Source organism: Rattus norvegicus, chromosome 3, assembly GCF_036323735.1.
Source record: "Rattus norvegicus strain BN/NHsdMcwi chromosome 3, GRCr8, whole genome shotgun sequence".
Lineage (NCBI taxonomy): Eukaryota > Metazoa > Chordata > Mammalia > Rodentia > Muridae > Rattus > Rattus norvegicus.
In genome coordinates, this window is record NC_086021.1 from 128,073,483 (window position 1) to 128,089,208 (window position 15,726).

The 15,726-nt window shown below is 43.3% G+C and overlaps 1 protein-coding gene across 11 annotated transcripts in view; it reads left to right on the forward strand.

Moving 5' to 3' along the window:
* Positions 1–15,726, forward strand: part of Stard9 (StAR-related lipid transfer domain containing 9) — a 115,628-nt gene that overhangs the window by 38,617 nt on the left and 61,285 nt on the right. For 10 of the 11 annotated variants that reach the window (XR_005502955.2, XR_010064699.1, XR_010064698.1 and 7 more), the window contains 12 exon segments: positions 2,011–2,083; positions 5,652–5,719; positions 7,103–7,200; positions 7,551–7,760; positions 7,929–8,026; positions 9,707–9,784; positions 10,458–10,529; positions 11,672–11,851; positions 14,163–14,214; positions 14,516–14,653; positions 15,207–15,292; positions 15,387–15,490. Coding sequence is in view for 7 of the 11 variants with exons in the window: in XM_001080099.8 (XP_001080099.5) it covers positions 2,011–2,083; positions 5,652–5,719; positions 7,103–7,200; positions 7,551–7,760; positions 7,929–8,026; positions 9,707–9,784; positions 10,458–10,529; positions 11,672–11,851; positions 14,163–14,214; positions 14,516–14,653; positions 15,207–15,292; positions 15,387–15,490 (1,257 nt within the window). In the remaining 4 variants the exon portion in view is untranslated. 11 annotated transcript variants of the gene reach the window in all.

The window sequence follows — 15,726 nt, forward strand, 5'->3', positions numbered from 1 at the left end:
CAGCCTGGTCTACATAGCAAGTTCCAAGGCAGCCAAGGCTACACAGAGACGCCTTGGAGGTTGGAGACTTAGTTCAATGGTAGAGCACTTGGGGTTCAGTAGCAGAGCACTTGGGGTTGGTTCTCAGCTCCAGAGAAGAAAAAGAAGAAGAAAAAAGAATAGTGTCCTTGTCTCACAAAACAAAAACAAAAACCAAGAAGAGTGAAGAGGCAGGTGGCCATGACGATGCCTGTCTGTAATGCCTGCAGTGGGAGAGGCTGAGTCAGGAGGAGTCAGTTTGAGACCTTCCTAGCTACATAGTAAGTTTGAGGACCGAGGTTCAATTTACGGCACCCAGTAAAGACTCACAGCAGTCTGTACCTCCAACTTCCAGGGCATATGAAGCCTGTTTTGATATTGTCAGACACCAAATATATATGTGGTACGCACAATACGTACATACATTCATACACATACTATAAACAAATCTAAAAAAATTGAAAAAAATAAAATGGCCTGTGAGGAGCTGGGGTGTAGTTCAGTATTAGCCCAGCACTGTGGAAACCAGATGTGGTGATGCACAGCTGTAATCCCAACATCAGAGATAGAAATAAGGACAGAAATTCAAAGCCCACCTCATATACACACTTGAGGCCAACCTGGGCTATGTGAGGAAATGTGACTGGAATGCAACTAGCATGAGCCCTAGGTTTAATCTGAAGTTCCAACAAACAAACGAAATCAATATAGTTCCTTAGAGGAGTCAATGGAATAGTCTGAGGTAGTTTTAACTCGAGTAATCCTTGACCTAGATTTAGATAAAGGAGAGACTTGGTGGCTTTAGGGATTAACACTGGGATGGATTTCTAAGATCTGCTGTGAGCTCCACATTTAAACATGGCTTCAATGTAATTCAAGATCCCTGACACTGTTAGATGAATTCTCTGCTTTATAGCTTAGCTCTCTGTGAGGCTTCTCCAGCGTACTTATATCCACACTTGTCATTTTCTTTTAAAGATTTATTTATTTTATGTATGTAAGTAAACTGTAGCTGTCCTCAGACACACCAGAAGAGGGCATCAGATCCCATTACAAATGGTTGTGACCCACCATGTGATTGCTGGGATTTGAACTCAGGACCTCCGGAAGAGCAGTCAGTGCTCTTAACCACTAAGCCATCTCTCCAGCCTGATCATTAGCACTACTAATGGAGGTCATCCTGAGGTTCACTGCTTACTAGCTGTGACTCCAGCTAGTAAATGGCTCCAGAGTCATCTAGTTCCTTGAGCCTTTGTATCTTTGAGGTAAGATCTCTTACTGAATTTGGAGCTCACTGATTTGCTAGTCCAGTTGCTTAGTAAGCCCACTGAGATCTTCCTGCCTCTATCTCCCAACATTGGGATTACATAAATGTGCCACCAGCCTTGTTTTTGAATGATACAGGGTCTGTCCAGGCTGGCTTCAGATTCACAGTCTTGCTGCATTCCTCTTTCAAGTGCTGGGATTTCAGGTGTGAGTCACCATTACCAATACAAAATACTGTCCCTATGTAAATAGGCCTATCTTTAGGATGTTGTTCCAGGTTGATAACACCCAAGTATTCTCATTTTTACTCTTGATTTTTCTTTTATAATTTCAAAACTGTTATAATGTTAGTATGAAATTACCCTCTCTGTTATTGTCAGGTAACAGCACCTAGAGGGCTGCTTTTGCCTTCTTTGGACTACTTTTTTAAAAATTTATTTTTATGTGTATGGTTTTCTTGCCTGAATGTATGTGTACCACATGTGTGCTGTGTCCACAGAGGGCAGAAGCAGATGTCAGATCCCTGGAGCTGGAGGTATTGATGGTTGTGAACTGCCATGTGGGTGCTAGGGTTGAACTTTGGTTGTCAGGCCTGGCAGCAGGGACCTTCACTCACTAAACCATCTGACTGACCACATTGCTAACATTTTTTATGTTTCATGGGTCCCTCAGGTTCCACAATGTTTCCCTGGTCCTTGTATTAACTGTCTTGCCTTGTGTACACAGGATCACAGCAGCCACCCACGTTCACGAGGCCAGCAGTAGATCCCACGCTATCTTCACTATCCACTGCACACAGGTTGGTTGGTCCTCCTCACTGGAGGACCTCTTCCTCTTCTTGTGCCTTGTGATTACATTCTTTCCTTCCTTTCTCTTTGTTTTCCTCCTACATTTAGACTTACATGTTCTCCAATACAACTGGCTTCTCTAGTATCTTCTGCTTATCTTTTGCCCAGAATAGTTCAGAATACTTCCATACTTATTAGATCAGTATGGGCCCGTCTAAAATGAAAGTCAAGGTTGAAGTGAAAGTGTATATTAAAGTGAAAAGAGCATAAAGTTCACTTCCCATATGATGGAGTGAGAAGATTGACAAGTGCAGTTTCCAAAGGCAAATGTAAAGCAGGAAAAAAAACCGTTTCTGAGTTCTGAGAGACTAGAGGCATGTTGCAAAGTGCATACCCCAGGATCTACAGGGTTACAAGGGAAAACAGCTCAGATATATGGTATTCCTTGCCTTGGCTTCTCCCATGCCCACTCTCATCTCCAGCTGCTTTAGTGAGGAAATTCTTTACAGAAGGTAAGACTTAAAGTTTAGTAGTGGCCATTGCTGCCGTCAGAGTGTGGTTCACTTTTTTCATGTGATTAGTTATAGTGAGTATCTTGCAAGAGCTAGGAACAGCAAATCAGTGACTCCCTTAGCCTTAGATCTGGATCCTTCTCAGGTAAGTCATGAACTGCCAGGCTGGGGATTTAGCAGGGAATTCTGAGAGGTGATGTAGGTATAGTAGGTTTAATATCTTTGGATATCATGGGATAGAAGCCAGGCACATATGCAGCAGAAGCTAATTGGACTTGTGGAGCTGAAGAGATGGCTTAGTAGTTAAAAGTGTGTACTGAGTCCCAGAGAGCAGAGTGCAGCTTCCATTATTCACATCAGACAGCTCACAACCACATGTAACTTGAGGGAATCCAGCTTCCTCCTTAGGCACTAGCACTCATGTGAATATACCCTCTCCATACAAATTTAAAATGAAATAAATCTTTTTTAAAAAGACTAATTAGCCACCCACACAGTCCTGATTTGACTGAACCTGTACATATTTATAAAGGAAGCACAAAGGGGCTCTGTGGCTAGTGAATACTGAAGTATCCTGAACTTCTAATGCATTTCCCTGCTGACATGAAGGTCCATCAATCGAGAAATCTTATTGGACCAAAACATGGAAGTACTTGGGAGGTGCAAGCAGGAGGATCAGGAATTCAAAATTAGTCTGGGCTAAACCAAGTTCAAGGCCAACCTGGGCTACCTAAGACTCTGTATCTAAACACTTGAAACAGAAAAACAAAACAACGAGATATATAGTTTTTGCTTGTAATCTCAGTACTTGGGAGGCACAGGGAAGAAGTTCAGAAATTCAAGGCCAGCCTGGGCTACGTGAAATTCTGTTTCAAGAAAACAGACTGTATTGTGGTACTTGTCTTTAATCCTAGCACACTTTGGGAAGCTGAGTCAGGAAAATAGCAAGCTCGATGCTATTCTGGGATAGGAGAGCGAGCAGTTAAGCACTTGAGAAAATGTTCAGCATCATTAGTAAATAAAAAATACAAATGAAGACCTAATAAAACACTAGCTTTGACCATGAATCATTTTTCGTTGTTTTTTGTTTGGGTGTTTTGAGACAGCTTCTCTGTATAGCCCTGGCTGTCCTGGAACTCATTCTGCAGACCAGGCTAGCCTCTTGAACTTAGAGATCTACCTGCCTCTGCTTTTGCCTGTTGAGTGCTGGGATTAAAGGCATGTGCCACCACTGCATGACTACCATATATAAAATTTTAAGACGTTTTTACACTATATATTGATAAGACTGGAGTTCTTTAATCCTGTAGTACACGTATAAAATGGCACAACTTTAGAAAAGACCAGTAGTTTCTTTAAAAGTTAGATAATACCTAATCATATGACCCAGGCAACATTTCCCCCTAGGTACCTGTGATGGTTTGTGTATGCTTGGCCCAGGGAATGGCACTATTAGAGGGTATGGCCCTGTTGGAGTAGGTGTGTCACTATAGGTGTGGGCTTTAAGACCCTCATCCTAGCTGCCTGGAACTTGCCCTGTAGATTGACCTTGAACTCTGAGATTTTCTTGCCTTAGTCTCCTGGGGTTAAAGGTGTGTACTACCTTGCCTGGGCCTAAACTTTTCATGGCCACTGAGCCTCAAGATTGACAACCAGGAATAGTCATTACAGTATCTAACCAATGGACCAGAAATCATATCCATAAAATACCTATATATAAATATTTATAGCAGCTTTATTTGTAATTGCTCAAAACTACAAATGCCCAATGTCTTTTGAGAAATAGATAACCATGACGTATATTATATGTCTATACAGTGGAGCACTGAGTAAACACGAACTGACGACACATGCTTGTGGTGGTTTGAATAGGGATGGCCTATATACACTCATGTGTTTGCATGGTTGGCCCTATTTAGGGAGTGGCACAATTAGGAGATGTGGCCTTGTTGGAAGAAGTGTGCCATTGTGGTGGCGGGTGTTTTGAGATCTGTGCTCAAGCTGAGCCCAGTGTGGCACACAGTAATCTCCTTCTGCTGTCTGTGGATAAAGATGTAGAACTCTCAGCTCCTTTTCCAGCACCATGTCTGCCTACATGCTGCCATGCTTCCTACCATGATGATACTGGAGTAAACCTCTCAATGTAAGCCAGCCCCAAGTAAATGTTTTCCTTGGTCATGGTGTCACTTCACATTGATAAAACCCTGACAGTGCTTTAGCATATTTGAATCTCAAAAGTATGCCCAGCCAAAAGAAGCCCAGACATTGTATGATTCTAGTTCAATGAAATATTCCAAAAAGCAGATTTGTATAGTGATTCCTTGAGCTGGAGATAGGAGCAGAGATTGATTGTAAACACAGAAGAAATTGGGAGTTATTGGAAATGTTCTAAAAGTTAACTGAAGTTTTATAAAAGGGGCTGGAAGGATGGCTCAGCAGTGAAGCGTATGCACTGCCTCTGCAAAGGATCTGAGTTCTATTCCCAGAACCAAGCTCAGGCAGCTCACAACTTCCTGGATCTTGAGGTGCAGGGGAATCTGACATTGTCCAGATTGGTCCCTATACTCACATGCACACACCCACATAGAGACACATAGGCTGCACAGAGAAACCCTGTCTGGGAACAACAACAACAACATTTTAAAACAAACCCACATTGAGTTAGGGCATGAGGAAACAGAAACAGTTTTGTTAGAGGTGGACAAGTGCTCCTGAATGGAACATGTTGAATTCTTGCCACAGAAAGTTAACATGCTGTGACTGACAGAACAACAGACCTGATCAAGGCTTATCACATCTTCACAGGTTCTTTGCTGGTGAAAGTAAGAGCCGCCTAATTGGTTTGCTTGATGAGTTGTACTAAAATCCCAGTGTTCCCCCCAAAAACTGTCCAGAGGCTTTTCTGGAGATTCGCCCTACTCACTATAAGTTGTGCTGGTGATTTTTAAAAGTCATGCTGATCAAATAGTGTTTATCTGATTGAGAACATGTCACCTGGGTTAGGACAGTATCTATGGGAGAATGCAAATCATTCTAAATGATAGCTTTAAATGGTCTTTGTCCTTAGGCAACCCTACAGAACAACCTCCCCTCTGAGACTGCCAGCAAGATCAATCTTGTGGACCTAGCAGGCAGGTAACTGGGACTTTAAAGCTAAGACTTCTTGCTCTCCTGACAGTGACCTGCAGCTTTCCTACTTAACTGGGTAGACAAGGTCCTGGGATTTGCCCTCTTTCAATGTTTTAATCACCCTGAGGTTACAAAAGAAGGAATTCTTGAATGCCAGCTTGAAGGTTACAAGAAGTCAGGAGCTGGGAAACTCTTCAATATCCTGGGTTCTTAGTCTGAACTGCCTGTTTGAACCTTTAACACCTCAGAGCTCATCTTAGAGGCTGGGGGAATCTCTTAGTTTGAGGCCAGCCTGGTGTACAGAGTGAGTTCCAGGATAGCCAGGGCTACACAGAGAAACCCTGTCTCAAAAACCCCCCAAAACAAAAAACAAAACCACCTAAAGCCTGTGCCTCAGATCAGAATAATGAGGTGATTATGAGGTCAGGAAAAGCTGAATATCAAATTTATGTAGCTTTTATACCTACTTAAAACATTTTTAAAGATACCATGTTTTGAGTTATTAGATGTATTCATACTGTATTCATATTGTAGCCATATAACCAGAAAAGACAATTTTGAGGATCTTATAAGAAGGTATATGATAACACAAGGCAATTTTTCTCAATTTGGATTTCAAAAAAATAGTACAGTGAGGAGCTGGTAACTTTCAGTGGTAGAGTGCTTACCAGATGTGCACTAAGCCTTGGGTTTAGTCCCAGACAACAATGGGGTGAGGGTGGGGGAAATTAAGTCCTGTCTGAAATCATGTCAGCTAACCAAACTTGTAATTTTTTACTACTTGCCATTACTCTAGAAAGGGATTTTGAGTGAGCATAATAGTTACCAACCTTTGATCCCAGCACCCAGCAGGCAGAGACAGGTTGATCTCTGTGAGTTCCAGGCCAGTTTGGGTTATGAAATGAGACCCTGTTTTATACAGAAAACAAAAAAGGGTAGAATTTTGAGACGCAGATACCATCATCAAACTATCAAAATGTGAATTTAAAGCAAGCCTTTCCCTGTGAGTGATGGATATCATCAATGCTGTAGATAAGCATTGTTTAGCCTAAAATGCTCTGGCAGCCCACCCTCCCCCCTAAATCACTGGCAGACTTTACAAGGGACCTGTGTAGAGGCAGTCTTAACAGTCTTACATCCCGTACCTGCTGGGACTCAGTGCTGGCCTGGCTGCTGAAGTAGAGAGAGCCTTGGAGGCAACTCCAAACCATCATGGCTGCCAGTAAGTGGGATGCTGGATGTGCTTCTGTTTGTATCCAGAAAGAGGAATACTGACACAGGAGAGAGTCACGCAAGAGAAACGGATCCTGTGGATGTGTGATCTTGATAGGTCCAGCAGCACTGTAGAGTCTTGTTTGCCTTGTTTTTACTCTTCTTGGTCTGTTTTAGTGAGAGAGCTGATCCCAGTTACTGTAAGGACCGGATTACTGAAGGCGCCAATATCAACAAGTCCCTTGTGACTCTGGGAATTGTAATCTCCACTTTAGGTATTTTGGTAATGGACTTGGGGTGAATGGCGTCGGGAGGGAGACTTTGGAAAATAACTTGTACTATTTTCATTTTGTCAGAATGTGGTAGATGCTTACAAGTTTATTTTTTGATAAGATTACATTTTGGTTTGAGAGAAAAACCTGCTGTTTCTAACCTAAGAGTTACCACCATTCTAGAATCACATTAAAATGCTCCACATCATGTCGAAGTCTGAACTCAAACTTCAGGCCTCCTATCTCTCATCTGCAGAGAAGGCATATGGTATCAGTCTGTTCTGTACCATTGTTCTTAGTGCACTTGCTTCATACTGCCTTCAGTACTCTACTTTTGTTTTGTATCTATTAAGCCCAGAACTCGCAAGTGTTCAGCAGCTGCCAGAGCCTCAGTAGTGCAGCCAGCAGTGGGGGTGACAGTGGGATCCCTAGCACCACTTCTGGGACCAGCAGCGGAGGGGGACCTGCAAGGAGACAGTCTTACATCCCATATCGGGACTCTGTGCTGACCTGGTTGCTGAAGGAGAGCCTTGGAGGCAACTCCAAAACCATCATGGTTGCCAGTAAGTGGGATGGATGCTGGATGCTCTTCTGTTTGGAGCGGGTATTGTGTTTAGAAAATGTACTGACCACTTAATGCTCCTCAATCCCTCAAGAGTTCATTTGCAGCAAGACTAGTAAGTAAGGGGACAGGGCCCAGAGTATTTCTCATCTTTATCTTTCTACCTCAGCTGTGTCTCCTGCACATACCAGCTACAGTGAGACCATGAGTACAATGAGATATGCATCCAATGCCAAAAACATCATCAACAAGCCACAGGTGAACGAGGTAAGACCTTCATTAGAAGGCCTGGTCTGACAGTGTTTGAAGTTCTCCTTATTGTTTTTTCTGTTTCTTTCTCATTATTTCTGTCATACTCAGCATTTCTGTTGCAGTGATAAAACATTGATGAGAAGCAACTTGGGAAGAAAAGCTATATCTGTCACTTTTCTGTTGCTGTGATAAAATACCATAACCAAGGCAACTTATATAAGAAAGAGTTTATTATGGTCCTAGAGGATTAGAGTCCATGATGGTGGAGTAAGGAAAGCAGGTGGAGGGTGTCCAGAGCAACAACTGAGAGTTTACATCTCAATCGCATTCAGGAGGCAGAGAGAACTAGCTAGAAATGGCTTTGAAACTTCAAAACCCTCCCATAGTGACGTATTTCCTGTAGCAAGGCCACACTTCCTAATCCTCCCCAAACAGCCACCAGCTGGCGATCAAGTATTCAGATGTCTAAGATTTATGGGGAATGTCTCATTCAGAACACCACAAAGGGGTTATCACATATACAGATTACAGTCTACCATTGAGGGAAGTCGAGGCAGGAACCTGACATAACTCTGTTTGCTGGATTGCCCTCCAAGCTGGCTACTCACCTTGATTTTTATACAATCTAGACCACCTACCCAGAAGTGGCACTATCCGAAGTCAGCTGGACCCTCCCCATCAACCATTAACCAAGAAAATGCCCCATAGACTTGCTACAGTTCAGTTTGAGAGACATTTTCTCAGTTGAGGTTCCAGTTTTTCAGATGACTTTAGCCTCTGTCAAGTTGACAAAAATCTAAATAGCACAGTTTTCATCCTGACTTGCCTTCTGTGAATGATGTACTTTCTCCCAGTGTAGTGCCCTGCCTTTCTCTGATCTCTCAGCAAATAATTTTATGAACAGTTTCCTTTAGGCATTCGTTTCTTTAAGGCTATTCCTCTTAAGATCTCTAGTGTATGATTGCCACTTGAAGAAAGGTCATTTGGAACCTTCTGTTTGGTGCTTTTATTTTTAATTGATACTGATTTGTGTCTGGGTTTCATTATATAAATTGCACTTGACTTCTCTTTTGGATTAAAACGGGAGTATAAGGAACTTGTGGTTTTGAAAGCTGAGTAATGATGAGAACATTGTAAATGTTCCTTATCTCTTGGAGATTCAGTGAAGTTTCAGAGCAGGGGTCACAGTTGGTGGACAGACATACCTAGGGGCTGCTTTCAAAGGCAGTGTGATTAGGCATGTATCAGATTTAGTCATCCTACAGGAGGATTAGCATTTGTGAGCTTCCCTAACCTGCTTTAAGGTGGTGATTTTTAAAGTTCATATGCAAAAGAATCATTTGAGGGGCTGGGGATTTAGCTCAGTGGTAGAGCGCTTACCTAGGAAGCGCAAGGCCCTGGGTTCGGTCCCCAGCTCCAAAAAAAAAAAAAAAAAAGAACCAAAAAAAAAAAAAAGAATCATTTGAACAGTTTGTTAAATATAATTGAGCCCCAACCCCCCCAAGAATTGCTTTCTGGGGAGGGGCTGAATTTGCATTTGTTGCACGTTCTTGGAGGAGGCTGATACTGCTGTAGGTCCCAGGATTATACTTTGAGACGTCACTCCTAAAGATCAGCATCTTTCTCCAGGTGAGCACCTCATAGCAGTTTGGAACCTGCTATGAGCCAATGATGACTGAGTTCTCTGCATTTCAGGATGCGAATGTGAAGCTCATCCGAGAGCTCAGGGAAGAGATTGAGAGGTTGAAAGCCATGCTGCTGAACTTTGAACTGGTATGATGGCAGTCAACACTTCTATATTCCAATGATGGTCTTGTACCTTGAACACTTGGGACCTGCCATACTCTATGTTTTCAAGTTTTATTATTGAGTGTTTAGATGAACATGGGTGTATACATACATGCATATAGAGGTTAGAGGACAACTTTTGGGAGTGGTTCTCTCCTTCCACCTTGGGCTTTGGGGATAGAACTCAGGTTGCCAGGCATGCACAGAAGGAGCTTCTGCCTGCCTAGCCATCCGGCTGGCCCTGTACTTTATATTTTCAGTCGACAATGATAGAGCAAAAGCAGAAGGATCCCCTGATTTCTCTGTGACTTCAGATGAGCTGGATGACCTTTCCTTGTGTCATCTTTTGTCTAGAAGACATTTGCCTTGCTGGCCCTTGTGCTCTGTGGAAAATGGTCCTAGAGAAACATTTATTTCATTTCTCCTCCTTTGTACTCATATGAGCCCAAATACCAAATGCCTCTGACTTATTTCTTACTTTGGTGGTGAAGTCTTTGCCTTGTCCATACTTTATCCTTCTTAGGTGTGTTGATGAGACCTACGTGCAGGTCATACCCAGAAAATACACACAGAACGTGTTCTCTGTCTCTGTCTCTCTGTCTGTCTTTCTCTGTCTCTGTCTCTGTCTCTGTCTCTCTCTCTCTCTCTCTCTTTGCAGAGGAACTTCAGCTCACTAAATGATGATCTGGATGAGAGCCTGCAAGAGCTAGTCTTCCAGAATGATTTGAAGGTGGGTGTATGGAATGGACCCAGAAGAACTTTCTAGTACCCTGCAAATAAGTTTGATCTTCCTCTGTCATTCCCCATCTAGGTCTGTTCCCTCAGTGGGGCAGAGAGTATCTGTCTAGCTCAGAAATCAGTTTTATTTCCATTGAGCCTTGAGTAGAGAGGGTGTTTGCCTTCGTTGATGGTAAATGTATATTTTTTTATGTTTGTATTTTATTTTCTCAGGCTCATGGTAGCTTTTTTTTTTTGATAGTATGAGTAACCTAGAAAAATGATTTTCTAGTCAGTAAATCAGGCAATCAGCATGTATTCACAGATCGAGCACTCAGTTTGAAGCTTCAAGGGCTAGAGGAGCCCCGTCTCACGTGGTACAGAACACATACACAGAGGTTGGTGTTTCATTCATAACGTGACTGATAAGGAAGAAATCATTATGCCCTATAATTTTTCAGAACAGCTGTCATATGCTAGAAGACAGAGAACTGGTTTTGAACCACACCTTGAGGGATTGGTAGAGTTGTTAGAGAGGGAGAGGGGAATTTGTATGAGGGAGAGCTGACATAAGCAAAGCCACAGAAGTGGGAGAGTGACCTGGGACAGCAACAGTGTGGAAGCATGTGCATGCAGATTACCTGGTGCAGGGAACATAGTAGAACAAAGATAGTCATTTCACAGCAGCAGGGACATGGGAGGGGAGGCAGGAAGGAGCCAAGGACATGGTACTTCTTCCAAAGCATACTTCCTCTAATAGGGTCCTACTTTCTAAAGTTTTCATCACCTTCCAAAACAATGCCACCAACTGGACACCAAGTCTTTAACACAAGAGCCTCTGGGGCATTTCATACTCAAACCATGACACATTTTTTTTCTAGTTAAAAGAACAATGTATGCTCATTGAAGAAAAATGTAAGCATTTATTGAAGGAGCTGCTGTTTATGAAAGTAACACTTGCTTATTAACGAACACTTAAAACACAAAACACTCAAAACACTCACAGATTTTCAGAGCTACAAGGACCTCTGTGAGGTTTTGAATAGTGACAGCAGAGATCAGGGATCATGAGGAAGTAAAACATGGAGGCAATAGGTAAGAGTGGACTTAGTCTGTTCCCTACAGGGGAGTCTGTCATCTCTTATACCTCTGCAGATAGACACGCTGACTCAACACTGGACTCAGAAGCCAAATAACCGGCAGGCACTCATGGAGCATTACGGTGTGGGCATCAACAGGAATAGAGCCAGGGTGGTCATCGACTCCAGCCTGCCACACCTGATGGCTTTGGAGGATGATGTGCTCAGCACAGGCATTGTGCTTTATCACCTCAAGGTGAGGAGGCTCGTTCCTCTCCTCCCTCCCCAACCACTGGCCTCAGAAGTGAAGGAAGGAAAGGAACTCACAGCCATGTTCTTAGGGAGCCAGACCAAGACCTCAGAGCTGCCAGTCACAGAGTGGGATTTATTTGGGTTTTGCATAAATGGCTGGAGGAAGCTGGAAATCAGCATAATTACTGGTTTTCCATTGCTACTGATGCTTTCCTGTAACTAACTCATTATTTCTGTGCCTTAATTTCTTCACGCTAAGGTAAGAATAGCACCTCTTCCGTTGCTTTCCTGACTTCCTGAAGCACAGGGGTTCAGTTATGGAGAGCAAAATCCTAACCTCAAAAATACAATCAGTATAAGCTGAGAAGAGTGCTCTGTGCCTGTAGTCCATGCCACTCAGGAAAGTGATCCAAAAAGATCCTTGAGCTCAGGAGTCTGAGGTGGCTTGCTTAAGAAGAACATAACTGTCAGAGCTTCTAAACTACAAATGCAGGCTGCTCAAACATGGGCAAATTCAAGAGTCTAGAAAGTTTTCTTCACACATTTTCATTGAGCCTGTAAATCAACAAGGACAGCTGCCTCCCCTCCACCTGAAGAGAGACCATGGGCAAGGCAACTTACAAAGAGAAAGCATTTAATTGAGAGCTTCCTTATGGTTTCAGAGGGTTACTCTAAGCCTATCATGGAGCATGACAGCAGGCAGGCAGGCAGGCAGGTCACTGGGGCAGTAACTAAGAGCTCCCATCTAATCTAAAAATTGCAGGCTAAGAGAGAGCAAGACTGGGCCTGGCGTGGACTTTTGAAACCTCAAAGCCTAGTGACATACTTCCTCCACAAGGGCACACTTTCTTATTCTTCCCTAACAGTTCCACTAACTGGGGACCCAGCATTCAAACATGAGCCTATAGAGACCATTCTGTGTCAAACCACCACAGAGTGGGTTTTTCCACCTCAAATGAGAAAAGTAAGGAAAAGCCCTCCTTGGATCCTAAAACCCTGTGCCCAGCTGCTGGGGCCTTGGATGATTCCAGGTGTAGTTAAGCTGACAACCAAGATCAGTCCATCATGCTCCTCCTTTGGCAGTGTTGATAGAGGTTGGCAACTATTGACTTATATGCAGCGGGGAGAGGTAGAGGGGCACAGGGCAAGGCTAGAATTTCATAGATTCCAGGATTATTCTCATAAGCTGTCTTAAGAAAGCTACAAGGTCTCCCTGTTCTTGCTGTGTGGTCTAGTGGTGATTTTAGTCACCTTGAAAATCTCTCATTGGAGATTATGGTATGGCTGAAAAAAATATAGACAGTGGATTCAGAGACCTGAATTGAAGCCACAGTTTTCTTACTTAGCATATGGGTTTTTAAGGCAATTTGTTCTCTATGAGCTTCAGATTTCTGGCCAAAATAAGGATACAGTAACACCAACATTTGAGGTTGTTAATGGATTAAACAAAGTCAAGCATAGTTATAAATGCCAGTGATCCCAGCACTTGGGAGACTGAGGCAAGAAGTTGAGAGTTCAAGGCCAGCCCAGGCTTCAAAGTGGGTTACTGGCTCAAAAAGCAAGCAAGCAAAAAAATGTCTACAAGACTTTCAGCATAATACTTGGGACATAGCAAATGGTTACTTAAGAAACAATGAAGACACACCCTGGAGTTAGCATCGTTGTTACCATGTTGCTACCTACTAATGGCTGTGTGGTCTGCAGTGGGTTTGTCATAACCAAGGGCCCAAAGCCTAGTGTTGTACTAATTCAGTGCTTTGCTTGTGTTAACACAAGTTGCTGTGCTCTCTTCTACTCTCTTCCAGTTCCTTTCGCTTCTAGAGACACCTTGCCCCTGTTTGTGCTAACCCTTCATAGAATTTGGCATCTGTTATGCTTCCTCTGTGGAGCAAGAAGGTAACAATCATAAATCTTTACAAAAAGTCTCTTGAGTTTCCTAGATCAAACGTGGGCCACAGTAACCTTCGTTGCTTTGAGAATGAAGTATATGTAGTAAATGTGCGCCCTCCCTTTTACTGAAGAATCTCTAGCCAGCAGCATAGCTTTTCCTTGACCTCAGGCCACAGGGCAGAAAGGAGTTTGTCCTCACTTGTTGGGCTTCGCAAGGCAGTGGTGTGTGTCACTGCTTGTGTCCCCCTGGACTGCAGAGCGTGCGGATGGAAGGTCAGCAGCCTAGTGAGGTTGGGAAATGAGTCTGAGAATGCGGAGTCGGTCATGGGAAGACACAGATGATAGACAGATGTGGACTATGCCTTGAGAGCAGGGCTGTGTCTTTTTACTCTTATTAAGATGGCTTCTTTCCTTCCTCCCCATAGGAGGGCACAACAAGAATAGGAAGGATTGATTCAGACCAGGAGCAGGATATCGGTAGGTGACCACACATTTGTGTCTCACATACAGGCAGCTATTTGTCCCTTTACTAAAGGAAGCTGATGAAGTCTCTGAAGGGTTACAGGTTTGCTTTTCTTTCTGCTGCTAGTTTTGGAGTTGGAATGTGAAGGAAGAGGCTTAAATGGGGAGACTTTGAACTCTTGGTGGTTTCAGGTGGTGGGAGTACCTTTTTTTGTTGGGCTAGGAAATATTCTAGGTGTTGGGTTGGAACTTGTAAAAACTGGAAGAGGCATTCTCCTGAATGATTTCTGAACTCAAGTTGCCCCTGCCTCTTTAGTCCTTCAGGGCCAGTGGATTGAGAGAGACCACTGCACAATCACTAGCACTTGTGGGGTGGTCATTCTCCGGCCTTCCCAAGGTGCACGCTGTACAGTCAATGGTCGTGAGGTCACTGCTTCCTGCCGTCTGACACAAGGTAAGGCTGTCTACCTCCCAGGGTATATCTGGATGAGTGATGGACATTTTCAACCAAGCATGTGTTACTCAGCCTCTTTACCCAGAGACATGAAGATTTTCTAACATGTTCCCTCCCTATTCTAGGACCCAAGAGTAGAGAATGACTCATGGACATGTGTGCTTGTTTATCTGAACCTCAGTTTCTTCATCTGTGATAATAGGAGCATAGGGCAGGATTGAATGAAGCCTGTTTTTTTTTTTTTTTGTTTTTTGTTTTTTGGTTTTTTTTTGCAGTTCTTTTTAGTTTGCTGTAAAGACTTTGTGTCAGTGTACCTCTAGTACTAATCTATTTAAATCCCATTCTCTGAAGCTGAACTTGGAGCCTACCTCTTCATGAAATTTCTCTGACTACACTACCTGAAATTCGTCCTGCTATTTATTTGATTATAACTGTGAGATGTATAATTAATATATATATCAACCCAGCTTGTTGCAGGCATGAGTTTATCTCACAGTATCACAGTTTATCTCAGGGCATGATTATGGACTGAACTCTGGTTTGTGTGTCACAGGAGCTGTCATAACACTGGGGAAAGCACAGAAGTTCCGATTTAACCACCCAGCGGAGGCTGCTGCGCTGCGGCAAGAAAGGCTCAAGGTAGGCGTGACTGTGATTTCTGAGTGGCTGGTAGGGACTGCCCTGATGGGCTCTGCACTACCCTGCTGGGATCACTGCTCTTTCCATGTCTCAGGTTGGAGAGGTTCTTGGCAGCAGTGGCTCTTTGGAATGGCTGGATTTGGATGGAGATGTCAGTGCCTCAAGACTGGGTCTCTGTCCTGTGCTCAGGAAGGAGAGGTGAGAATCTGCTGTTTATAGCAATGGAGTCTCCTATGTTTGCTTCTTACTCCAGAAGAGAAATTGAGAGTGTTGTATAACAACTAAGGTCTGAACAGATTTGTTCCAGATTGACTTGGGCAAGTGTTGTGGCTTGAAAATAAAATGTTCTTCACAGGCTTGGGCATTGAAGACCAATCTCCGTATTGTGGCATAACCCATGAGGTTCTGGAACCTTTAGGAGGAATGATAGAGCC